The following is a 27116-nucleotide window of genomic DNA, read 5'->3' as shown; positions in this document are numbered from 1 at the left end:
AAATCCAATCGGAGGCGTGGCTAAGGGGAAGCTGGACTCGGATTGGTCGCCCCTACGCGATGACAGCTCCCCCTCCCTCTATGAGTCTACAGTTCCCCCTTTCCTTTTAAAAAAAAAAAAACCCACTCGGAGGCGTGGCTTAGAAGAGGAAGGGCTCGGATTGGACGCCCACACGCGGTGACAGTTCCCCCCGCCCTTTCTCTCCCCGTAGCCACGCCTCCCAGCGAGCCGGGGAGCCAATGGGAACGCGGCCTGCGAGGCGTGCCGGATTGGCTGGCGGGGGTCCTTCCCCGACGCGGCCAATGGCGCCTCGGGGGCGTGGCCGGTCGCCGTGGCGGCCGCCAATGGCGCGCCTCGAAGTGGGCGGGGCGCGTTCTGGGGTTCCGTGTGGAAAAGAGTGTGCGAGGGAGAGGAGGAGGAGGGGGTTCGGGTGCAAAGTTTAGTTTCAAACCGTCTGCAAAGGAGGAGAAGAAAAAGAAGGAGAGGGAGACGCGGCGGGGGAAGAGAGCGGAGAAGGAAGAAGGGGAAGAAGGAAGCAAGCAGCAGCCATGGGCCCTGAGGGAACGGGCCTGGACCCTGCCCGGCGCCACGGAGCCCTTCCCGCTCCCCGCCGCCGGAGGAGATGCCGCCGGGCCCGGCTGCTGTGCATGCTGGCGCTGACCTTCGTCTTCTTCCTGGTGGAAGTGGCCGTGAGCCGGCTGACCTCCTCGCTGGCCATGCTCTCGGACTCCTTCCACATGCTCTCCGACGTGATGGCGCTGGTGGTGGCGCTGGTGGCGGTGCGCTTCGCCCAGCTCACCCGCGCCACCTCCAAGAACACCTTCGGCTGGGTGCGCGCCGAGGTCATGGGCGCCCTCGTCAACGCCGTCTTCCTCACCGCCCTCTGCTTCACCATCCTCCTCGAGGCCGTCGAGCGCTTCACCGAGCCCCACGAGATCCAGCAGCCCCTCGTCGTCATCGGCGTCGGCGCCGCAGGACTCCTCGTCAACCTCCTCGGCCTCTGCCTCTTCCACCAGCACGGAGGGGGCGGAGGGGACGACGGGCACGGGCACTCGCACCGAGGGAGAGGCTCCGCCGGGCGACACCACCGGGGGAAGGCCGGAGAGAGAGGAGCCGCCGCCGGGATGGGACTCTCCAGGGAGGAGACCAACACCCTCGTGGACAGCTTCAGCGGCTCCAATGGGGTCGGCATGGAGAAAATAGGTGAGGGAGGACGGAGAGCTGCCCTCAGGCCAAGCATGGGCCAACTTGGGCCCAACTCCCCCCATTCCTAACAGCCTCAGGCCCCTTCCTTTTCCCCCTCAGCCGCTTCAGGCCGCTTCTTTTTTCCCCTCAGCCAGGGGGAAAAAGAAGCGGTCTGAAGCGGCTGAGGGGGAAAAGAAAGGGGCCTGAGGCTGTTAGGAATGGGGGGAGTTGGGCCATGCTGTGCCCTGCCATCCCCAATGCCCTCTCCTGGCAACCCATTGTCTTGGTTACTGTTATCTCCTCATCTTTCCCTAGCACACAGCCAGTGTGGTCAGCAAGGAGAAGCTGGGAAGGATCTCCAGACCTCACATAAGAGAGATCAAGGGCTTCAGGTTGGGTTAGGCCAAGGATAAGGTATTTGGACAGGTGTTTTCTTTCATTAGGTGCTGGGAAGAGTGGGCTTCAGGTCTGGATGGGGCATCTTCAAGGCTCAGGCATGGGGAAACTTTGGCTCTTCCTCCAGGTATTTTGGACTTCGACTTCCACCGTTCCTGGTCAAGACAATGGTAGGAGTTGAAGTCCAAAACACTCAAAGTAGGAGAAGCACCTTTTCCTAACCTAAAATAAGAGAGATCAAGGGTTTCAGGTTGAGTCAAGCCAGGTATTTTGACAGGTGTTTTGTTTCATTAGGTGCTGGGAAGAGTGGACTTCAGCTTCAGGTCTGGATGGGGCATCTTCAAGGCTCTGCTCTGAGTTTATGCCAGGTGTGGGGAAATTTCAGCCCTCTCTCCGGGTGTTTTGGTCTTCAACTCCCACCATTCCTGGACAAGACAATGGTGGGAGTTGGAAGTCCAAAACACCCAGAGGGCCAAAGTAGGAGAAGCACCTTTTCCTAACTTAAAATGAGAGAGATCAAGGGTTTCAGGTTGGGTTAGGCGAGCGATAAGGTATTTTGAAAGGTGTTTTGTTTCTTTAGGTGCTGGGATGAATGGACTTCAGCTTCAGGTCTGGATGGGGCATCTTCAAGGCTCAGGCCTGAGGTTGCGCCAAGCTTGGGGAAACTTCTCCCCTCCAGTAGGCTGTTAGAAATTGTGGGGAAACTTCAGCCCTCCCTCCGGGTGTATTGGACTTCAACTCACACCATTCCTGGACAAGACAATGGTGGGAGTTGAAGTCCAACACACCAGGGGAAGCACCTTTTCAAATTTAAAATAAGAGAGATCAAGGGTTTCAGATTGGGTTAAGGCAGGGATAAGGTATTTTGATGGGTGTTTTGTTTCATTAGGTGCTGGGAAGAGTGAGTTTTAGCTCTGGATGGGGCATCTTCAAGGCTCAGGCATGGGGAAACTTCAGCCCTCCCTCCGGGTGTTTTGGACTTCAACTCCCACCATTCCTGGTCAAGACAGTGGTGGGAGTTGAAGTCCAACACACTTGGAGAGCTGAAGTAGGAGAAGCACCTTTTCCTAACCTAAAATAAGATAGATATCAGGGTTTCAAGTTGGGTTAAGCCAAGGATAAGGTATTTTGACAGGTGTTTTATTTCATTAGGTGCTGGGAAGAGTGGACTTGAGCTTTGGATGGGGCATCTGCAAGGCTCAGGCATGGGGAAACTTCGGCCCTCCCTCCGGGTGTATTGGACTTCAACTTCCACCATTCCTGGCCAAGACAATGGTGGGAGTTGAAGTCCAAAACACCTGGAGGGCCAAAGTAGGAGAAGCACCTTTTCCAAACCTAAAATAAGAGAGAGTTTGGGGTTTCAAGTTCCGTTAAGCCAGGGATAAGATATTTTGAGAGGTGTTTTGTTTCATTAGGTGCTGGGAAGAGTGGACTTCAGCTTCAGGTCTGGATGGGGCATCTTCAAGGCTCAGACATGGGGAAATGTAGGCCCTCCCTCCAGGTGTTTTGGACTTCAACTCTGACCTAAGCTTACATCAGGCGTAGGGAAACTTCGGCCTTCCCTCCGTGTGTATTGGACTTCAACTTCTACCATTCCTGGTCAAGACAATGGTGGGAGTTGAAGTCCAAAACACCTGGAGGGCCAAAGTAGGAGAAGCACCTTTTCCAAACCTAAAATAAGAGAGAAATTGGGGTTTCAAGTTCCGTTAAGCCAGGGATAAGATATTTTGAGAGGTGTTTTGTTTCATTAGGTGCTGGGAAGAGTGGACTTCAGCTTCAGGTCTGGATGGGGCATCTTCAAGGCTCAGGCATGGGGAAATGTAAGCCCTCCCTCCAGGTGTTTTGGACTTCAACTCTGACCTAAGCTTACATCAGGCGTAGGGAAACTTCGGCCTTCCCTCCGTGTGTATTGGACTTCAACTTCTACCATTCCTGGTCAAGACAATGGTGGGAGTTGAAGTCCAAAACACCTGGAGGGCCAAAGTAGGAGAAGCACCTTTTCCAAACCTAAAATAAGAGATTGGGGTTTTAGGTTCCGTTAAGCCAGGGATAAGATATTTTGAGAGGTGTTTTGTTTCATTAGGTGCTGGGAAGAGTGGACTTCAGCTTCAGGTCTGGATGGGGCATCTTCAAGGTTCAGGCCTGAGGTTGCACCAGGCTTGGGGAAACTTCAGCTCTCTAGTAGGCTGTTAGGAATTGTGGGGAAACTTCAGCCTTCCCTCCGGATGTTTTGGTCTTCAACTCCCACCACTCCCGGACAAGAAAATGGTGGGAGTTGAAGTCCAAAATACCCAGAGGGCAGAAGAAGGAGAAGCACGTTTTCCTAACTTAAAATGAGAGAGATCAAGGGTTTCAGGTTGGGTTAGGCGAGCGATAAGGTATTTTGAAAGGTGTTTTGTTTCTTTAGGTGCTGGGATGAATGGACTTTAGCTTCAGGTCTGGATGGGGCATCTTCAAGGCTCAGGCCTGAGGTTGTGCCAAGCTTGGGGAAACTTCTCCCCTCCAGTAGGCTGTTAGGTGCTGGGAAGAGTGGACTTCAGCTTCAGGTCTGGATGGGGCATCTTCAAGGCTCTGCTCTGAGTTTATGCCAGGTGTGGGGAAATTTCAGCCCTCTCTCCGGGTGTTTTGGTCTTTAACTCCCACCATTCCTGGACAAGACAATGGTGGGAGTTGGAAGTCCAAAACACCCAGAGGGCCAAAGTAGGAGAAGCACCTTTTCCTAACTTAAAATGAGAGAGAACATCAGGGCTTCAGGTTGGGTTAAGCCAGGGATAAGGTATTTTGACAGGTGTTTTGTTTCATTAGGTGCTGGGAAGAGTGAGCTTTAGGTCTAGATGGGGCATTTTCAAGGCTCAGGTCTGAGGTTCCACCAGGCGTAGGGAAACCTTGGCCCTCCCTCCGGGTGTTTTGGACTTCAACTCCCACCATTCCTGGACAATACAATAACCTAAAATAAGAGAGATCAAGGGTGTCAGGTTGGGTTAACGCAGTGGTTCTCAACCAGATGTTTTGGCCTTCAACTCTCTGAAATCCTAGCAGTTGGGCTTTCTGGGAGTTGTAGGCCAAAATACCTGGGGACCCACAGGTTGAGAACCACTGGTTTAAGGGGTAAGGTATTTTACAGGTGTTTCATTTCATTAGGTGTTGGGATGAGTGGCCTTTGACTTAATCTCTGGATGGGGCATCTTCAAGGCTCTGACCTGAGATTACGCCAGGTGTGGGGAAACATCAGCCCTCCAGTAGGCTGTTAGGAATTGTGGGAGTTGAAGTCTAAAACACCCAGAGGGTTGAAGTGGTAGAAGTACCTTTTCCTAACCTAAAATAAGAGAGATTGGGGCTTCAGGTTGGGTTAAGGGATATGTATTTTGACAGGTGTTTTATTTCATTAAGGGCTAAGGATAGTTGCCTTTGGATTCAGGTCTGGATGTGGCATCTTCCAGGCTCTGGCCTGAAGTTACGCCAGGCGTGTGGAAACTTCGGCCTTCCGGGTGTTTTGGACTTCCAACAATTTGGAATTGAAGTCCAAAACACCTGGAGGGCCGAAGTACGAGAAGCACCTTTTCCTAACCTAAAATAAGAGAGACCAGGGCTTTAGGTTGGGTTAAGACAGGGATATATATATTACTAGAACACAGTTGGCAGCTCCATGGATAAGGTAGGCGAGAGCAGCAGCTGGAGACCTACTGGCGTCTCCCTCCTTTTCCCTACTGAAAGCAATAGAGACCAGGGCCTTATGTTGGGTTAAGCCAGATAAGGTATTTTGACAGGTATTTTAGTTCATTAGGTGCTGGAGAGGGTAGCCTTTGGCATCAACTATGGATGGGGCATCTTCAAGGCTCTGGCCTGAGATTATGCCAGGCGTGGGGAAACTGAGTGTTTTGGACTTCAACTCCCACAATTCCTAACAGCCTGGGTTTCCCCACTCCTGGGTTACGCCGTGCTATTCTTAATGTACTCCAGAGGAAGGTGGCTAAAATGATCAAGGGTCTGGAGAATAAGCTCTATGAGGAGTAGCTTAAAGAGCTGGGCATGTTTAGCCTGTAGAAGAGAAGGCTAAGAAGAGACATGATGAGGGACATGTATAATAAATATGTGAGGGGAAGTCATAGGGAGCAGGCTAGTTTTCTGCTGCCCTGGAGACTACAATGCGGAACAATGGCTTCAAATTACAGGAAAGGAGATTCCACCTGAACATGAGGAAGAGCTTCCTAACTGTGAGAGCTGTTCAGCAGTGAAACTCTCTGCCCGGAGTGTGGTGGAGGTTTTTAAACAGAGGCTGCATGGCCATCTGTCAGGGGTGCTTTGAATGCGATTTTCCTACTTCTTGGCATGGAGTTGGACTGGGTGGGCCTGGGGCTATTAGGAATTGTGGGAGTTGAAGTCCAAAACACCTAGAGGGCTGAAGGTTCCCACACCTGGGTTACGCCATGCTATTCTTAATGTACTCGGGTTGTCAAAGACTTTATTTCATTCCCTGCATTGGATCAGCTTGGCTCAGTTGCTGGAGAAAAGTGGTCCTGAGTTTCAGCTTAGTTCCACCTAGTAAGGTCCTCTCACCCACCGCTGGCTCTTTATCTTTCCCTCTAGATTGGGGTATCTTCCTAGATCAGTTCTTGAGTTGAGGTTGTGTCACGCTATCCCTAATGTGCTCTCCTGGCGACCCCCTACCCTGGTTACCACCCCATTTACTTCTGGGAAAGGAATGGGAAGCTATTACCTTTTTCCTCACCTAGAGTAAGAGATGTCAGGGTCCCAGGTTGGGTCTTGTCATGTGTTGTTTTTCATCCTCTACATTGGATCAACTTAGTGGCTCTGGGTTTCAATGTCGGTAGCAGCTGGCTTCCCTCTCTCTCTGGATAGGACGTCTTCAAGGGTCTGGCCTGAGGTTGTGCCATACTCTTCCCAATTTACTCTCTTGTCCTGTTACCACCACATCTCTCTTGCTAGAACACAGTTGGCAGCTCCATGGAGAAACTAGGTGAGAGCAAGAAGAGGAAGCAGCTGGAGACCTGCTGACTTCTCCCTACTTTTCCCCATCTAAAATAAGAGAGACCAGGGCCTCAAGTTGCGTTGAGGGACAGGTACCTTGTCAAATATTTCATTTCATCTCCTGTATTGGATCTGCTCAGGTTTATAAATCTGTTAGGGAAACCACCTGCTAAGCACCTCTCACCCTTCACTGGCACTTATCTCGCCCTCTGAATCAGCTTGGCTCAGTACTTGCAGGTGCCTGTCCTTGAGCTGAGATTGTGCCATGATATCCCCAGTTTATGGGGCCACGTGGCACAGCAGGTTAAACCGCTATTTATTTATTTATGACATTTTTACCCCGCCTTTCTCCAGCCCAGAGGCTAAGTTACAGAACTTGCTGACTGGAAGGTTGGTGGTTCGAATCCGTGGGACGGGGTGTGTTCCCGTTGTTAGCCCCAGCTTCTGCTAACCTAGCAGTTTGAAAATATGCAAATGTGAGTTGATCAATAGGTATCACTCCGACAGGAAGGTAACGGTGCTCCATGAAGTCATGCAGGCCACTTGACCTAGGAGGTGTCTACAGACAATGCTGGTTCTTCGGCTTAGAAGTGGAGATGAGCACCACCTCCAGAGTTGGACTCAACTAGACTTGACATTAAAGGGAAAGCTTTGCCTTACTCCCAGTTTTCTCTTCTGGTAACCCCCTGCCCTATTTACTGTTACCAATTGAGTCAGCTCTAACAGATGCTAGGTGAAATCGAGAAGTGTGTGAGAAATAGCATCTAGTGATTTGCTAACTTCTCTTAAAATAAAAGAAATCAGGGCCTCAAGTTGTAGGTGCCTTGTCAAGTGTTTTCCCCATTGGATCCACTCTGGATATGCCTGGTATCAAAACTGTACACTAAGCACCTCTCCTGAGTCTTTTTCCTCCTTCTGAATGGGACATCTTCAGGGTTGCCATGCTATCCCTAGTATATTCAGATTCGGTTGAGGGACAGGTGCCTTGTTTTATTTCATCTCCTGTGTTGACCAACTCAGCTCAGGTGCTGCAGAAAGGGATTCTGGACTTCATTGTAGGTACACCTGGCAGGGAAATACTGTGCTGAGCACCTCTTAGCTTCCACTGACTATTATCTCACATTCAGGAAGGGACATCTTTAGGGATATGACCTGAAATTGTGCCATGCTCTCCCCAATTTACTCCCCTGCTGATGCCATACCCTGCTTACTGTTATTTCCTCAAGTATCTCCTTGCTCACATTTGAAGCATCTCTGCTGTATGGGTGCATTGGAAAGCAGCCCCCTCTGTCCACTAGTTACTCTTTGCATAGTGAAGGCTGTGACCACAAGGAGCTGAAACTGCCTTTTTACCGAGTCGTGAAAAAGGGAAGGAAGACAGGCCTTGATGATCAAGCGGTGTTGTGAGGAGTCTAGAGGCTTCTCTGTGACGAGGCATGCCATTTTGGTAACTTTCCGTGGAAGACTCTGTGTGATGTATGGCCACAGGGACTTGTGTCCCTCCTTTAATCAAAGTGGGGAAACAGCCATGTTTCAGGTGTCTAGGTGGTGCTCGGTGCTTTAATTTATATGGTTTTCACCAGAATGTATTGTGAGGTATTAGGGTTCTATAGCTAACAGGTGAGACTTTCTTGGCAAACATCTTGGGGAAGAATTGCTCAAAAAGAAGTTTGAGAAACACTTCTCTTTCTTATATTCTCCGGAGGGTCACAAACAAATATTATGGGGAAAGAGTTGATAGATTTTTTGGAGGATAGGAACAGGCAATTTTGGGATAATGGCTAGTATTAGCCCGAGTCAGCATAAATAATATTGAGGATGCTACACTTCAGGAACATTAGAAAGACCACAAGTTTCTCCACTATAGGAAGTAGAAGGTACTCCGTAAAGTAGGCAAGCTCTTTATGTTATCCATAACATGATCCTTCAATGTAATCCCGCAAAATGAGAGCTTATGCTACAGGTTATCTGCTTTCTGCATGAAATCTGGTGTCCTTTTGGAGCTAATTTCTAATTTCTTGAAGCATGTCTGTAACCAAGATTTTAAATTAAATCTAGAAGTAAAATATCTGACCCCAAAATAACAGCCATCTTGAAGTTAGATCTGGGGTGTTATACCCTTCAACAAAGCCAATGTTTTTCTCTTTCCAAATATGCACATAATATTATGTCATTGCTTTTGTTTGGTTACATGCCTTGCACCACTTTCATAGACTTAAAATATTTATGTAGCCTATTGAGTTCAAGACAGTTTTCTGGGATCACATGAAAAAAATGCCTATTGTTCTGCTAAGTTATCTGCCCTCCTTTCTTCAATATATCTGTAGCTCTGTTGTCATTTAAGCATTTGTGTTCTTGTCAGCAGGTTTTTTTTTAATCAAAGGTGAACTTATCTGAATAAGCATCTCTTAATTTCAGGCCACTAGAACACATAATTGGTCTTAGACGAAGAACATATTCTCTAGAGTACAGATGCACCTCAACTTATGATAGTATCTTGCATTATACACATTTAATTTATGCCAGTGAGCTTGGTTGTTTCATATTATAATGTTTAGCTAGAGTGTTGAGAATCATAAATGTGTATATTATGCCAGGCAGTGAAACCTTAGCTATAGATAGAAGAAGTCCAATCTCCTCACTTTTCCTCCAGTGGGCTTGCCAGTGCATTCAGTGAAAATGGGAATTTAGCTTACCCTGACACTAATTCGAGGGGCTAATTGTTATAGTTAATGCAAGACTGTAGTCATAGCTAGCCCATCCATCCATGTGAGCACATTGAGTTTTATTTTTAGTTCAAAATTAGAAAAGGGGGCTTCCTATGCTGCTCTTGTAGTGGTACCTCAAAATATTTGACTTAAATTTTGGGCACCTAAAAGCACAGAGTTGAACATTCATCAACCTCATGTTTTTATGCTGCTGCTGTTGTTTTTTTCAGCACATGCAAACTTAATTTTTGATCTCTATTTTGAGCATGGCATCACTTGCATTTGTAAAACTCATTATATAGGTGGAGTGAAACAAATGTGGGTGTTGGGATGGTTCAAGTTCTACCGGTTGTGTTGTTGAAACCACTGGGCAAGTGGCATTTAACTCATGGCGGATATCTGTATATTAAATATATAGTTCAAAGAAAGAAGAGTCTCTTTGTAGAAAGTCTTGCTTAGCAATCCCTTTGTGGCTTTTCAGTTTTTTATATCAAGAGGTTACATTGCTGTTTCTCAAAGTTCATTATGTGCCACAAGCTGCATTGCAACAAGAATCTAAATGCCATTGATGTAAGGACTCCTCTAGCAAAGTACTCCTGCTTGTAGAATGGGGGAGTTCACCAATTTCCTCTCATTTTGCAGGGTTGTGTAGAGTCCCGTCTGCTCTGAAAGACTGAAGGACCCTCTAGAACAGTAGTTCACAGCCTGTGGTCTGTGGACCACTAGTGGTCCACAAGAATGAAAATATGGTCCGTGGCCTCACAATTACTATACTTTTGCCTCAAAACTACATGGCAACTAGAGTGACTGGTCTCACGAAACCCTCTTATAACACTGAGGCAATGGGGATGTCTGGAGGGAAGAGTCGACTACCCACGAAAGATTACTACTACCACATCAGCTCTAGATGGTGACTACTGGATGGCATATGTTCTGTATCGGAAACTAGAGCTGATGTGGTCTATCCAAGGCAGTTTTCTGAATCAGCACACAAATAACCAAACCAAATCTAAAGTTGACCAAAACTGATTCAGAACCCTTTCAGTACTAATGTTGGAGAATAGTCCCTGGTCAAGTGGTCCCTAATCAAAAAAGGTTGGGAACCCCTGCTATAGAATATAATGAGGAATAGATAAACACATGTAAAATTTAAAAAAATAAAATTCAAATATGGAGTGACAATTAAAACTGAGAATAGTACTAGAATAACAGAGTACAGTAGCTGTATTTGACTTAATGTCTTTTTGATACTCTTTCTTGGCTCCATGCAGTGTGGTCACACAGAAGCTTCTTTAGAGGTTTTCTGTTTACTGTAGTGAACTTTGACTTGTGTGTTGTGAGGAGGGAAATTGAGCATTTTAAAAAACCCCAACAACATGCAATTTCTCAATTCTCTTTCCTCAAACCTTGCAACACACAGCTGCTGACTCTCTTACTCCTCCCTTTTGTTTCTGTACATTTAATTATTAGGATCCTAACATTGCATCGCCATGCTTAAGAAAGCACTGGAGAAGTTGAATAGCATTTTGGTTCGGAAGTGAGTTGTGAGCCTTGAAGTCTATATTGAAATTTTGCTTGCGCTATAAACAGGGTTCTTCTTTTGCAGCATGGACTATCCTTTTCTTGTAATAGTGACCTACTTTTACAGAGTTATCATTAGAGAGATTGAACATGACATTCTTTGAACATTCTCAAGTGTTGATCTTTAGGAAGTCTAAGTTGTATGTGTGCCCAGCCTGTCAGCAGTACCACTTGCAGCAATGCTACCCCATTGTTGCTGTTTTCCCCGTCTTTTAAGATAGAAATCAAGGAGAAAAATGCATATGTAGTAAAAATGTTACATGCTGCTGTCAAAGGTACATCTGAAGCAGTTGTAATCTGCTCTATAGTATTTGAAGAAAACTCTGATCTGGAAGTAATTTCTCTGTGATACAGTATAGTGTGTACACATGCTAATGATATAAACACCTTAAATGCACTGGCTGTTAGACCCAGCTTCTGCCAACCTAGCAGTTTTAAAACATGAAACTGGGAGTAGATCAATAGGTACCACTTCTGTGGGAAGGTAATGGTACTCCATGCAGTCATGCTGGCCACATGACCTTCGAGGTGTCTACGGACAACGCCGGCTCTTCGGCTTAGAAATGGAGATGAGCACCACTCCCCAGAGTCTGACACAACTAGACTTAATGTCAGGGGAAACCTTAACTTTTAAAAAGAGTTATCCTGGTTAGCACTTGGGTGGGAGACCACCAATGAATACCAATGGGCTATATTTCAGAGGAAGGAACTGGCAAAACTACTTTTGAATATTCCTTGCCTAAGAAAACCATATGAAATTCATAGAGTTGGCATAAGTTGAGAGGTGATTTGTACCTACATATACATGCAATGATATACACATAAGGGGGGAGGGATTAGTTTTCCATGCTGCTGTTGTTTAAATATTGCTAGCAGTTGATTAAACCATTTACGAAGTCTTCCTGTTGGCTTAACAATGTTCTTGTTTTTGCAGGTGACATGTCAAAAGAAAACCAAATGGAACTACAGCCAAATGGGAATGTTAGCAATCACTCTCTTGATATGGAGGTTGTTGAAGATACTAGCGGTCAACTTAACATGCGTGGAGTATTTCTTCATGTCCTTGGAGATGCTTTGGGTTCAGTAATAGTAGTAGTGAATGCCTTAGTATTTTATGCTTATTGGACTCCTTGCCCGGATGATGGGCCTTGCGTCAATCCATGTATCAACGACCACTGTGTAGACAATTATACTCTGATGTCTGCTCGAATGGATACATCGGAAAGAGAGGCGATTGCTGTCGCTGGTCCCTGCTGGGTTCTATATTTGGACCCTGCCCTGTGTCTGATAATGGTTTGCATTCTGCTCTACACAACATATCCACTGCTTAAAGAATCGGCCCTCATCCTTTTGCAAACTGTTCCCAAACAAATTGATATCCGCTCTTTAAATGAGAAACTCCGCAAGCTGGAAGAAGTTGATGCGGTTCATGAATTGCATGTTTGGCAGCTAGCAGGAAGCAGGATCATTGGGACCGCTCATATAAAGTGTAAAGACCCAGAAACTTACATGAAAGTGGCAAAGGATATAAAGGAGATCTTTCATGACGAAGGGATCCATGCAACCACCATTCAGCCAGAATTTGCCAATGTGAGCTCAGGCATGGGTTTTGAGGCGGTGAGCAGCAAATGTGAGCTTCCCTGCCGAACCCAGTGTGCTCTCAAGCAGTGTTGTGGGGCTGCTGAAAAGACTTCTGGAAAGAAGACTGAAAAGTCCCCCTCAATTAGTATTTCTTGTTCGGAAATAGTCATTGACTCTCCACACCACAAAACCCGGAGGACTAAATCAGAGTGCATCCCTGTCGTAAAGCTAGAGACGGGACCTGACCCCAACAAACAGTTTGAATCTTCTTTGTAATTCCCAAAGTTGTGCTGAGCAAAGTTTGGATTCGATCACAGGTTGACTGTGAGAAGACAGACTAGCATTAAAAGACACGAGTTGCAAAATAATGTAATTGCTGAAGTCCCTGTTCTTGTCACAAAACTCAAATCTAGGCTGTCTGCTGGGAAGAACATTGTAGTGCTGTCCTGATACAACGTTTGCTTATGTTAACTTTTTGTTGAGTAGCACAGAACATTTTGCCAATGCTGCAATAACTCTGCAGAGCCAACTTTAGTTTAGTTTCAAATTAAAATTCCATTATTCCAATAGCCCCTTACACCCTCAGACATGGAAGCCGTTCTGTGTTCGACTTCTTGTTGCAATTGCTCTTTTTGTTGTGTGTATATGTTGTCTCTCAATATTTTACAAACCATAAGAAGGAGAAAAACCAAAGTTGGTAAGATTTTTAATGAGGAAATTCTTAAATGCAAAAGTGAATGGTATTTCAAATAGATATACTGTGTAGCATTCGTGGTAGCATCCTAAAACATATCCAATACTTGTTGACAAAAACAACAAAAATGGCAGTCGTGTTGTTTTTAGGCTTGTGATGTCATGAAAACTGGCTGCTTGGAAAATAGGAATTGTGAAGAAGTAGATGCACATTTTTCTTGGGCTGCAAGGTTCACTCTTCAGATGGATGCTGGACACACTTTTCTTGGGGCTTATTAGTTGTTGTTCCCTCCCCTTTCTCTTTTTCTTTTAGACAACTTTTGTTGTTGCATATATAATTATAGTTTAATAGAACTGACATAGACTCATGCTGGGACTAGCAAACTAGAGTTGGTCTCCATCCTGGCAATGTTTTCTGCCTTGCTAGGATGAGTGGATTATTAGAGGGTTTTTTAAAAATCTTAAAGAAATCTGGCAGATAGAATTCCTCATTATATACGGCCGAAAAATTAATATATTTCTTTCTTTTAAAGTATTTGTTTCATTCTGAGCCATTTTGCCCTTTAGGTAAAGCAAAGGGCAGTTGAAATGCTTCATATGCAGGCAGCCACCTCTGGAACAGCATACTGATCTGACATGAGTGTTACATTTATCGTCATGGGAATGAGCTGCAGCGATTAGAGCCTGGCTTTGCATGCCCCCATCAGCCAAACCATGAGGATAAGATTCAAATTTTATTGCCTCTGGGTTTTAAAAAATGAATTTAACGTTCTGTCTGGATTCTTGTGAGGTTAAATTCGCTCTGATGTCTTTGAAACAAACCACCTTCACAACCCATGCTTTGAAGTTAATGAGTTTCTAGTTAACCCAAGTTAAGGTCACATCATGGTTTATCAGCTTGCGATGAAGCAAGCCATTGTGGTAAATGGGGGGAAAAGGAAGCAGAAGCCTTGGCTCTTCTCACTGCGCTGAGGGAATGGTGCGATGTCCAAAACTGGCATTTTTCTTTTGCTTGCAACATCTTGAAGCTATGGCATGGAGCCAAGTCCTAACCCAGTTCAATCTTGTTGCATGCAATTGACTGTCATAATGCCAAGTCTTTAGTGAATGAAGTAGTGGGAGGAAGTGGCTTCTCCTTTCTAATAGTCACTTGCTGCATACATTTATGGATTGCACTCAAGCTGCTTGCCCAAGCCTCTTTAAAAACAAGTGAAGAGTAACCCAGTGTTGAATGCAATGCTGCTAGGTGAATTTTTTTCAGAATTGTGTTGCTGTCATAAAAAAGAACAGAGCAAACACTTGACTGTGGTGGCGTTGATGTAATAGATTCTAAAGCATTTTTAAAAGCTCAAGTTTGAGGACTGTGCAGGATAGCAAAACGTTATTCTAGCTGTGGTCTGAGCAATGACTACAGGTTACTGTAGTACCAAGTACTATCAGAGGAACAGAAGACCTTGGTCAACTTCATGAATTTATTTTCTCCTCTACTTCTGGGAGTTATATTGCATTGCTTAAATGCAGGTGCTTCAATAATGAATGTCTTGGTCAGTGGAAACCGAGGTTTATTTCCTCCCTCTAAAAATGCAAAGGAAAACTAACTAATTTGCTCTTCTCTCTATTAGCATGGAACTTGAGAAAAAAAGTGAGTCAACGAGCAGTGGATGCCATGTCCCCTGCCCCAGTGCTATTGCATTCAGACCTTGTTTTTGCAATAGAAACCCATTCTATAGCTAGCATGAAGTGTGATAAACCTGTACTTGTGAAACGATCAAGTAAAGTTGGCAATGGTTTTTCAGTTCCTTTATTATAGAGGCCGCCAGTTAGTTCATCCTCATGGTTTGGTTTCCATAGATTATTGCAAACATGCAGTCGCTCTGCTGTGAAAAATTCATGCTGTTATAATTTAAATTGGACAATATAATCGTATTTTAAGTGCCACCTATTAAAAGAGCATTAAGAAACTGGCCAAAAAGGCTACAACTATACATTTGAGGACTTGATGCCAAGCAAGGCATAGCAACTTCAGTGCTTATAAGGATGAACTAACACCTTTATTTTTAAAAAGTGTGATTTCTGTATCCTATATGACACAATTGACCAAGATATTCTCCTCTTTAACCCTGTCTAATAGTTAATGGGAGCTTTTCTTTATCTGGATTTTTTCTTGGGTATATGCTTAGGAATATTGTAAATTGTTTTCCTTTCCCCTCCAAAATTGCTGCATCTCTCTTTAAAGCACAAACTTCAGGTCTCATTTTGAGTGTGCACTGCAGTGAAAAGGGAGAAAAGCAGTTCCTTCTATGCCAGGTATAATCCTGATTATATTTGTTATGCAACAGCTCGCTTTTATGGCAGAATATGTTGTATCCATTTTCTTTGTAAACTTAAGTATTGTTTTGGAAATGTCAGCTAGCTAATTTCTTGTATATGTCTGGAACAGAACTGAACACCTTGAATAACTCCAACTCCAGGAGGCTTTTTTTAAAACTTGATAACATGAATATTGATGTTGGTTTTGCAAAAACCTGTATAGGGTGAACACTGTCCTTTTCTTCTCGGCACCAGCATTGTTGTGGAGGGCTTTCCATTCAGGCCAGAGGTAATGATCACACACTGTGCTCAGCATGGGCATTTGTGGCAGACTCTTTTAATGGGCCTGAGTTAGAGATGGGAATTTGTTTCCCAGCAAAAGCTGTGCCTGGAGCCTTCTGGGAAACGGCAGTAAATACATTAGGGAAAAAACAAACGTGTGTGGCCATCTGAAAATGTTCATGTTTCACTGTTTGCACACAGCTGAGCAAGTGCAGATCTTGGAAAAGTTTCTTCTTTGGAGTAATTTATGAGCTTTAGTTAAAAAAAAAGTAACTTTCTGCCCTTTAACATCAACTCAGGGGTAAGTGAAGCAGCTCCAAAGGAACAGGTGATGGTTGCATTACTCAATGATTTGCACAACTGATCCATGAATTGGGGGGACGGGGCGGGGGGGGGGGGGCGGACAGGACGACTCTTATTTAGAGTAAAAGTGTGTTTTTAAAAATGTCACCTAAAGTTCTGGCAAATGTTTTGAAACCACTTTCTGCTATAGAAGCAAGTAGTGCTCAGGACATTTTTGTTAAGGTGTACTTTCTCCTTTGTCTCTCCTGGGTTGTGGCTCTTGCCATTTGCAAATGAAGTTGCAGTCTGGAGCCTTGAAGATCAAGCCATGTGTGAGCATGGCCTCCATTCAGTTAATGGGAAACTTCCTTGTTTTGACTTCAATGCACTTTCCGGCTTTCTCGTTGACTGCAAAGGAGGAGGGAACTGCTTTGGCACTGCATCCCCTACTTTTTGACTGGTTAGTTTTCTCGTGAAAGGAGTATTACATATTTAAGGGTATTAAGTACAATATTTAACTATGCTGCTTTAATTTCATAACAGCATCAATGTAGCCTTCTGGGACTCTGGCTTATGTTTACAGAACAATTATTGAATATTGCAAGAAATATTCTGTTTTGGTTCTATTTGGCACCATCTTTTCAGCTCTTGAGGAACTGAAAGGTACTAATGCTTCATGTGCCTGAAATTGATTTTTTTTTTTGTAAGCCAAACGCAGCCTTACTTATAACAGGAGCTTTCATTCCTTTGTGCGATCTTGGGTTTGTGTCATTAAACTGCCTGTGTTTAAGAACACTTCCATGTCTTACAAATGTGTGGGCCTGTTTTATTCCCCACCCCACTTGCTGTATGTATGTATTTAAGTGTTCTTGAGCTTCGTCTCCAAACCCATCTGCTTCGTGGTAGCTAGAGAGGCCTCGCCTCTTGCATCACCATAAGGGTTGTGTTTGAAACCAATGTCTAGGGGACATAATGGCATATCTGTATCTGGTGACATCGTACCAGTGACAATGGGCTTCTGTTAAACCAGTGATGCTACTGTGTTTCTTTACATATACACTAAAGACTGAGAAGGAAATAAATGTTGCTATATAAACTATGAAACCTGGAAATGGTACTTTGTTTCTTTTCTCCCATTCATTTATTGCAATTATTTTAGAAGCCAATTCACACATAGAGTGAACATTATATGTGCTTGTAATGTTTCTTGCATAAGCATGGCAAATTTATTTATCTCTTGGCAAATGCAATTTTTTTGTTTCTTGGCAAGGGGTTGGACTGGATGGCCCACGAGGTCTCTTCAAACTCTAGGATTCCATGATTCTTAGTTTTCTCCCAGGGTGGGACCCAAGGCAGCTTGACAAAATGGCCAAACAAGGAAAAGCTTCCCTTTTTGAGAGGGCGAAGGGTTGGCTTTGCCACATTTAATACATTATATAGCAAGCACATCAAATAATACTTTGAACTAGGGATGTAATTCATTAGTACAGTAGAGTCTCGCTTATCCAACATAAACAGGCCGGCAGAATGTTGGATAAGCAAAAATGTTGGATAATGAGGAATTAAGGAAAAGCCTATTAAATATCAAATTACGTTATGATTTTAGAAATTAAGCACCAAAAAACCATGTTTTACAATAAATCGACACAAAAGGAGTTCAATATGCAGTAACATTATGTAGTAATTACTGTATTAACGAATTTAGCACCAAAACATTGCAATGTATTGAAACAGCTGTGGATCAGGGCAGGAGGCAGACTGCGTTGGATAATACAGAACGCTGAATGGGCAAAGGTTGGATATGCGAGACTCTATTGTAATCCTCTTGAAGAAGGGAGGAAGTTTAGGAATTTTCTTCTCACTTTGAGAAAGAATTTAAAAACAATGCAGTTTTTGAAACCTGTTCACAATTCAGGAATAATTCCATAGAAAATTAGGAGGTGGTGGATTGGCACTGTAAACAGACTTTTCTGCACAGAAAATAATATTTATTTTGCATAAGAAAAACACCCTTGTGCAGAAAAACTGTTTTAGTTCAAATCAACCACAGTTTTGTGTGGCATGGAGAGAAATTAATCAACTTTGTCCCTGATAACTTCCATGGAAAAACTCCCTAAGTTGACAATGCAAAATGGCATTTCAATACATTTATCTAAAGTATAATGCACTGAGTCCTGAGATGGTAGACTTCTAGCAATTTTAAAGTAAAATGTATATCTCATTTTTAAAATATTCTTAAACATGCATCAATATACTATTTTTTTCTTATCAACATAAAATATATATCTCACTCTTCTGGTGCTTGGCTGTCAGGGAGGAGGCAGACTGCAGCCTAAATCCCTGAAAGCACTAGATCCCATCTGAAGGCAAATGGTTTTTTTTTTCATGCCAGGAGTGACTTGGGAAACTGCAAGTCGCTTCTGGTGTGAGAGAATTGGCTGTCTGCCATGACGTTGCCCAGAGGACTCCCAAATGTTTTGATGTTTTACCATCCTTGTGGGAGACTTCTCTCATGGGGAGCTGGAACTGACAAGAGGGAGCTCATCCATGCTTTTCCCAGATTCGAATCGCCAACCTGGATAGTATTTGGAAGGGAGACTTCCTGAGGGTGCCAGATGCTGTGAGCCAAACCCATGCAAAACTGAATAACAGAGAACCCTATTGAAATTAAGGTCTTTCAGCCCAAGGGCATAATGGAGTTATGCTGGAGAACAGAAAATAACTAGAAATATCAATACTTGCTGGAAGTGGGTAAATAAAACAATGGATATAATTTCTGTGGAGCTAGGGATCATACTAGCCCCCGGTGGCGCAGTGGGTTAAAGCACTGAGCTTATTGATCGAAAGGTCGCAGGCTCGATTCCGGGGAGCGGCGTGAGCTTCCGCTGTCAGCCCTAGCTTCTGCCAACCTAGCAGTTCGAAAACATGCAAATGTGAGTAGATCAATAGGTACCGCTCCGGCGGGAAGGTAACGGCGCTCCATGCAGTCATGCCAGCCACATGACCTTAGAGGTGTCTACGGACAACGCTGGCTCTTCGGCTTAGAAATGGAGATGAACACCACACCCCAGAGTCAGATATGACTGGACTCAATGTCAGGGGACTACCTACCTACCTAGGGATCATACTATATTGAGAATCTGAAGATTATTCAGAAGGTGGAACAGTTTTGTAGCAAAGGTGCTACTATGACTTTTCTCCAGGTTGCATATAAAATAACCTATGAAATAAGTGAAGACTACTTTCACTCTGAAACAACTCTTGTAATGCCCTTGTTGGTACATCCTGTTTTAAATTAGAGAATTTTACAATAGATAGTGTCCAGTGAACTATTGATCAACTCGGCCAATCATCCAAATATATTTTGATTTCTCAATACCCACTTTCTTCTCTTGCTGAACTATATTGATCAACTCGTCCAATGGATCCAAAGATATTTTGATTTCTCAATAGCACTTGCTTCTGTAATCCAAAGTATTCCTGAAATAACAAGAGAGTTGTAAAAACAATTACAGCCTAGTTTGTTCCTTCCTGTGTTAGGTTTTTATTTGATTTGAGTTTACTTACAGGATATATATTTTTTAAAAAATAAGGTGCTACCCTTAGTCAATGGGCTTTCTTAAACTATGAGAATAGAGATGTTTTGCTTCTGGAGGCAAAGAACAAGATGGCACTTTTCACTCCTCCTACACAAGCAAGCTGGACTGGTAATTCAATTTCTTTCAACACCAATGATGGGATGTTGTCCTCCACGGTGCGTGAAGGCAGCAGGCGGCCTCAGGAGGCTCCAAGAAATGCCTTGAGGCACATACATCTATGTCTTCGCAAATACAGGAGTGGCAAAACCATTTCTATTCCCCAGCATGTGCCACCTCAGGTAGTTGTCTTCCTCCAATGGCTCTGAGAATAAATATGAAGGCACACAACATTTCAGGTAAAGAATAAAGGTATGATTAGCCCAGGCATGGGCAAATATTGACCTCCGGGTGTTTTGGAATTGTGGGAGTTGAAGACCAAAACACCTGGAGGTCAATATTTGCCCATGCCTGCTTTAGCCAAAACCAAGGATTTGTGCTAATCAAAGCATTTTGTGCATTCACTGGAATACCGTATCTTGATGGTGTGTAAAGAAAACAACAACCCTTTTATCTTCTTACTATGTCATTTTTCACTGCACTGGATTGGTTTGCATTATTGAAAATCCCAAACTGGTTTACCCATTTGGTAAAAAAGGTATAAAGTGGCACAGGCCAGTGTTTACGGAGCACTGGTGTTACTTACTTTGGCAGTCCTTTGTAGCTTGAGGATTATTGTCTTCCAGCTGTGGTGTCTTGGCAGTGGGTCCGTAGATGGCTGTGGAACCCTATTCTTGATCAGCATGTTCTCCTGCAGTGAGGACATCGGTTTCCAAATGGAAAACGGTCCTGGTCAGAGTTGGCTTGATGTACCTTCCTTTTGGCACATTTCTCTTTTTCACCCTCACTTTGTGCCTCTTCAAATTCTGCAGCATTGCTGGTCACAGCTAACCTCCAGTTAGAGTGCTCAAGGGCCAGGGCTTCCCAGTTCTCTGTGTCTATGCCACAGTTTTTGAGGCTGTCTTTAAGCCCATCTTTAAATCTCTTTTCTTGTCCACCAACATTATGTTTCTCATTCTTGAGTTTGGAGTAGAGTAGCTGCTTTGGGAGATGGTGATCGGGAATTCGGATAATTCCAGCGGAGTTGATGGTGGAGGAGCATTGCTTCAGTGCTGGTGGTCTTTGCTTCTTCCAGCATGCTAACATTTGTCCACCTGTCTCCCCAAGAGATTTTCAAGATTTTTCGGAGACAGTGCTGATGGAATCATTCCAGGAGGCACAATCCAAAGACTCAAAGACCTCAAAGGCGGAGGAGGTGGAGGATAACATGTTACATGTTACAAAGGCTGTGAAGGCAGAAGAAGGCTGCAACAGATTGAGAAGACACCTACCATGCCACTGGATGGGACCTCACTCTGTGAAGACTGTGTTGAGTGCTCCTGTCTCATTGTGTTGCATGGGGCTTCTGTGCCTACATCTATTTCTACAAAATCCTGCAGACTTAAATATCTAAATTAGGCAAGGTCTTTGGGCTTTTAACAGCTAAACTGTATGCATGGAAGACATCATCTACTTGGAGCCTCTTTCAACAAAGCTTTTTGAAATGCCATATGGATAGAGCCAAAACCACAGGCAAGATCCCAAGACACTTTAAAGCGGTTGCACTATTAATAGGATTTATATTGTTTGTATACACTTATTGTAAACAATTGATTACAAAGAACAGACCACTAAACCTGAATTTATTTATTTATCATGTCAGAAGCAAATTGAGAATACAGTTCTAATGTACAGAAACACCACAAACAAAGTTAAAAACTTGGCATTATACTAAATTTTCTTTGACCAGAAATTAGCCACTTTGAGTGCCTCTGGTGTCGCTGTAAGAATGTCCTCCTAAATCTGAATGGAAGATTGCTATTGTAGACTGACAATTAAGCAAATACATCGTTGGAAAAGCTTCTAGATGCGATTCATAATGAAAAAAATATGAAGCATTGGACCTCTTTCAGTAATTTTTCCCCTCCAAATTATTTAAACGAGACAAAGTGATTGCAAAATAGAAGCATTTGGATCTGGAAGCATCCCTATTCTTTGTATGATAGTCCTTCAGATACAATTGCCTTTGTACATCTAGGCATGTTTATATGTATCTTTACGTAAGTCAGTGGGCGTATCCTAAGTGTATGAAAGAGTATACCTTGTGTTTTTTTCTGAATTTTCTGCAACTTGATAGCACAAGAACTTGTAATGATCTATATCCATCTTGTAGCACAGAGACTAACTGAGAGATCAAAGTTCTTGTGCTACACCATGGAATTAATGCCACTTGACACCACTTTAAATGGCTCAATGCTATTGAACCATAGGAGTAGTTGCTTTACTAGATTTTGGTCATTCTCTGCCAAAGGGTAAACTCCCATGATCTCATAGCATTGAGCCATTATTATTATTATTTATTTACTTTGCTTATATACCGCTGTATCTCAAGCCCGAAGGCGACTCACGGCGGTTCACAAACAATAAAAACAGTAGAAACAGCAGTGGTTCCATACAGCCATGGCAGTTAAAGTAGTGTCAGGCTGAATTTATTCTACAGTACAGGTGCACCCTAAAGCTACATCTTCAGGTTCACAGAGTACATTGTAATCACCTAATGTGAAGGAGCCCCCGGTGGCACAATGGGTTAAAGATGGATATAGATAATGTGTTGGCAGGACTGAAGAACCGACAGATCGGAGGTTCGAATCTGGGGAGAGTGTGGATGAGCTCCCTCTGTCAGCTCCAGCTCCCCATGCAGGGACATGTGAGAAGCCTCCCAAAAGATGGTAAAACATCAAAACATCCAGGCATCCCCTGGGCAACATCCTTGCGGACAGCCAATTCTCTCACACCAGAAGCGCCTAGCAGTTTCTCAAGTCGGGCCTGGCATGGAAAAAAAAACTAATTTGAAATACAGGGATTTTGTACAGATGTAAAGAATTCCTTTATTCCATACCATGCTTGGATTTCTCATAATTCTTCCTTCTCTTGTTCCTTTGGAGGGACAATTGGGTTTATTGGTTGCTTCCCTGGCACTTAGAAAAGATGTTAGTGCTGCAATTGCTATGATGCCGTGTAATTTTCCCAGGATGCATAAGGCAACTTTCTATGCTAAAGGCATCAATGTGACATAACTACATTTTCCTGCCTCCTCGGCACAATATTCTCTAAGTGGCAGGTAGGTGCAGAAAGATACTTCCTTCCTCCTCTGCTGCCGCTCCCAGGAGCAATCGTTAGATGAGTGGGACAGTTGAGGAAGAGATTTCGATACAGAAGGAATGTTCTCCTTTCTTGTCCGCCACAGTTAATTATGAGCACGTGTACTTGAGAAATATGGTCTCTCTTCAGCAGAAGCACAGCCTTGATGAAATATGTCTTGGGTTGCCCATGAGGAGAGCCAATCCTTTTACATGGGCCAGATGCTTTTCGGAAAATGGCATAACTTTTCCCTGCTGCTGTTTGAACACATTTTTCGTGGTCTAACACAGGTTGACTTAGATGCTGAGTGAGCAGGTACAAGGTCTAAAGGCGAGGCAATGTGGCAGACTCAGCAATTCTCTTCTTAAGCCTGTCGCACTTTGTCAACACCGCACAGGATGTTTTTGGCAGCAAAGGCCACCACAAGTGGGGTTTTCACTCACTGTAACCCAGTGGTTTTCAACCTGTGGGTCCCCAGGTGTTTTTGCCTACAACTCCCACAAATCCCAGCCAGTTTACCAGCTGTTAGGATTTCTGGGAGTTGAAGGCCAAAACATCTGGGGATCCACAGGTTGAGAACCACTGCCATAGCCCATTACTACACCGAAATGTCTCAGTGTGTAAAGAAGGCAGTGCAAGACCTTCCATGGTATAAGCCAAGAGAAAACAGGAAAATCAGGGGGCTCAATTTTTCGGGACTTTGAAACAGAATCTACACGAAAGCAGTGGCAGAATTCTTCCTGTTGAGAGCAGAGGAAGATGGAAGATTTATCTGCCTTCTGTAGAAGTTTGAATATCAAAATTAAGAGTTTGTAGCAATGAGGGTGAAAATAATGAGTGCGTTTTGAAGATTAGGGGTTCCCTCTGGACTTCATGGCCTAAAGTTTGGAATGCAATTTGGACCAGGAGAGGAGATCTGGAGATTAAACATCCCCAAATACAGATGGCCATCCACATTTGTGGGTTAGACTTTTGTGGATATGATTATTCACGGATTTAATAAAAAATGTTCACTCTGGAAGACCTAAACATTCCTGGAGAGATGTTCTCTCAGATAAAAATAAATAACCATTCACTTTTTTACTCTTTCATAGGGTCCCTATGCCCCTCAAAGCAGCAAATGCAGAGGGCTGTCTTTACTCTGTAACAGAGACAATGAACCTGTGTGGGCCAGCTTAGGATTCGGGTGGGCAGAGGTTCTCTTTCCATGATGTAAACTGGATGGATGGGTGGAAATGTATATACTGCTGTTTTTCTTTTATTACTGTATATCTGTTGGAATGCAAACACAGAACTTCATTTTCAAAGGTAATGTTGTATTCATTAATGAAAAAGAGGGACATCCCCATAACTGGAATAAAAATTACAGCCAAAAGCAGCAATAGTGTAAGGCAATTGGCCCGCCATATCTATACATGCTGCATCCACAGATTCAACCATCCACTGATTGAAGACCTATCTATCTATCTATCTATCTATCTATCTATCTACCTATCTTTCTATCTATCTCCCCGCTGGCGCAGTGGGTTAAACCGCTGAGCTGCTGAACCTGCTGACTGAAAGGCTGGTGGTTCAAATACAGGGAGCGGGTGAGCTCCCACTATTAGCCCCAGCTTCTGCCAACTTAGCAGTTCGAAAACATGCAAATGTGAGTAGGTCAATAGGTACCGCTTCAGTGGGAAGGTAATGATGCTCCATGCAGTCATGCTGGTCACATGACCTTGGAGGCTTTTATGGACAATGTTGGCTCTTCGGCTTAGAAATTGAGATGAGCACCACCCCCCAGAGTCAGGCACGACTAGACTTAATGTCAAGGGGAAACCTTTACACACACCTCACCTTGATTTGGCCATTTTACATAAGGGATACTATTTTACTATTTCATTGTGTATAATAGTACTTATAATAATATAATATTAATAACTTTATTTTATACCCCACCAACCATCTCCCCAAGGGGACTCAGGGCAGCTTACAAGGGACAAGTCCAAAACATTACAGATAAAAACACAAACAATAAAAAACATCAGATAAAATATAAAAACAATCACTTAAGCATCCACAGATTTTGATATCTACTATCTACAGAGAACCCTTTGAGTCGCCTGAGGGCTGAGAAAAGCGGTATATAAATAAAATAAATAAACCCTGGAACCAAATCCCAGCAGAAACCTTCCATTAGGACCAGTTGAGACACTTTAAAGTGGCAAGGAAGCATTCAGGTTCAACACAGCTCTTATTCAGACTGCATGTTAAACAAATGAAAAGTATCTTATGTGTATGGGAGAGAGGTATAATGTTGGGAAGCTGGATAGAAAAGCTTCCATCTTTGGAAGGCAAGGTTGTAAGATGGAAAACAAGCAGCTTTATAGGCTTGCAATCCAATCTTATAAATGTCAGCTTTGAAGGAGGAGGTTAATTAAGTTCATTTTGATTGACTTTCCGAGAAGAGGGTGTGAGACCGCGGGCTTTGTTGGCCTAGTCATTCTGCCTCTTGCAAAAGGTAAGGCATGAATGGAGATGATTGAAATGCAAAATACTTCTGCCACAAAATTGAATCAGTCATACAGCATGATATGGAGTCCTTAAGTGGCCAACAGGTTTTCTTTCTATACATTATCATCTTGTTTTGGAAATTTGCATGGCATTTTCTTCCTCTCAAACTATTTTGATAAACTTCTGCAAGTGTAACTGTAACCTCCTAGGCCTGTTTAAACTAAACCAGTTTTTTTCTGAAATAACTTTGAATCTATTGGTTGGGGGGAGCTCCCCCTGCTAGCTCCAGCTCCTGCCAAACTAGCAATTCAAAAACATGCAAATGTAAGCATATCAATAGGTAAACCTCAACAGGAAGGCAAACAGACACTCCAAGCAACCATGCCGGCCACACAACAAGGAGCTATCTATGGACAATGCAGGCTCCTTGGCTTGGAAATGGAGAACACCTCCCCCAGTGCCAGAGTTGATCACAGCTTCCAGAAGCCGGAGATGAAAGGGGGAAGCCTTTGTCTTTGTCTGAATATCTGTCTCATTGTAGCAAGGCATTGAGTGTTTGCCTGTGTTTGTATTTGGATATATGCTGTAATCTGCTCTGAGTCTCCTCAGGGAGATAGGGTGGAATATAAACAAACAAACAAACAAATAAAAAGTTATTCCAGATTTAGCTAAAATGGTCAATGCCAATAAAACACAGATATTGTTTCCAAGTCACTGATTCAATTGAGATCAACAAAATGATTCTAATGCTTAACTAGTATAATATTACTAAAGCGCTTTTGCTCATTGACTATAATGATAAAGAAGGCCCACAGTAAAGGGATGAAAATCATGTTTTGAAAAGTGACATGAGTCCAGATGTGACATGTTATCAATGCGGAAAGAGGAGGAGGGATATAAAGGGGGGGGGGGATTTGAGATATTTCAAGGAAGAGTTTGGATGCAAGCCCGGTAATATGTACGTCAGTGGTTCTCAACCTTCGTAATGCTGTGACAGTTCCTCATGTTGTGGTGACTCCCAACCATAAAATTATTTTGTTGAACCAAACTTGACACACAGAACTTTCCATGATCAACAGAAAATACTGGAAGGGTTTGATGGGCATTGACCTTGAGTTTTGGAGTTGTAGTTCACCTACATCCAGAGAGCACTGTGGACTCAAACAATGATGGATCCCCTTCCGGACCAAACTTGGCATGAATACTCAATATGCCTAAATGTGAACACTGGTGGAGTTTGGGGGAAATAGACCGTGACATTTGGGAGTTGTAATTGCTGGGATTTATAGTTCACCTACAATCAAAGAGCACTATGAACCCTACCAATGATAGAATTGGGCCAAACTTCCCACACAGAACCTCCATCATCAACAAAAATACTGTGTTTTCTCATGGTCTTTGATGACCCTTCTGACACCCCCTCATGCCCCCCCCCCCCCGGGTCCTGACCCTCAGGTTGAGAAATGCTGTGATACAACTTTAACTGTGATAGCTCAATGCTATGGAATCCTGGCATTTGTACTTCAGCGTGACACCCAAAGCCTTGTAAAATTACTGATTCAATGACTATAGCAGGCATGTGCAAACTTGGGTTCTCCAGGTGTATGGACTTCAACTCCCACCATTCCCAACAGCCTCAGGCCCTTTCCTTAAGCTGCTGAGGGGGGGGGGGCAGGGAAGGGGCCTGAGGCTGTTTGGAATGGTGGAAGTTTCCCTTTTTTTTATCTTTCTTCCAAGATCACTAACAATGCTACAGTTGCAGATTTGGAAAGGGAAACTCAATCAAAATACAACAAGC

At 43.7% G+C, this 27116-nt stretch overlaps 1 protein-coding gene across 1 annotated transcript; it reads left to right on the top strand.

The window, feature by feature from the left end:
* The first annotated feature begins 391 nt into the window (after positions 1–391).
* On the top strand, positions 392–17111 carry SLC30A1 (solute carrier family 30 member 1). The gene is made up of 2 exons (XM_060754320.2): positions 392–1203; positions 11794–17111. The coding sequence occupies exons 1-2, from the start codon at positions 549–551 to the stop codon at positions 12714–12716; spliced, it is 1578 nt and encodes a 525-aa protein (XP_060610303.2). The 5' UTR covers positions 392–548; the 3' UTR covers positions 12717–17111.
* Positions 17112–27116: the final 10005 nt, after the last annotated feature.

The sequence above is a fragment of the Anolis sagrei genome, chromosome 1, assembly GCF_037176765.1.
Source record: "Anolis sagrei isolate rAnoSag1 chromosome 1, rAnoSag1.mat, whole genome shotgun sequence".
Classification (NCBI taxonomy): Eukaryota; Metazoa; Chordata; class Lepidosauria; order Squamata; family Dactyloidae; genus Anolis; species Anolis sagrei.
The sequence above is the reverse complement of the archived record's forward strand: the minus strand, read 5'-3'. Positions and strand labels throughout refer to the sequence as shown.

Coding starts and splice junctions, on each gene's coding strand:
- SLC30A1 (XM_060754320.2), top strand. CDS start 549: ATGGGCCCTGAGGGAACGGGCCTGGACCCTGCCCGGCGCCACGGAGCC. Junction 1,204..11,793: donor GGTCGGCATGGAGAAAATAG/GTGAGGGAGGAC, acceptor TTGTTTTTGCAG/GTGACATGTCAAAAGAAAAC.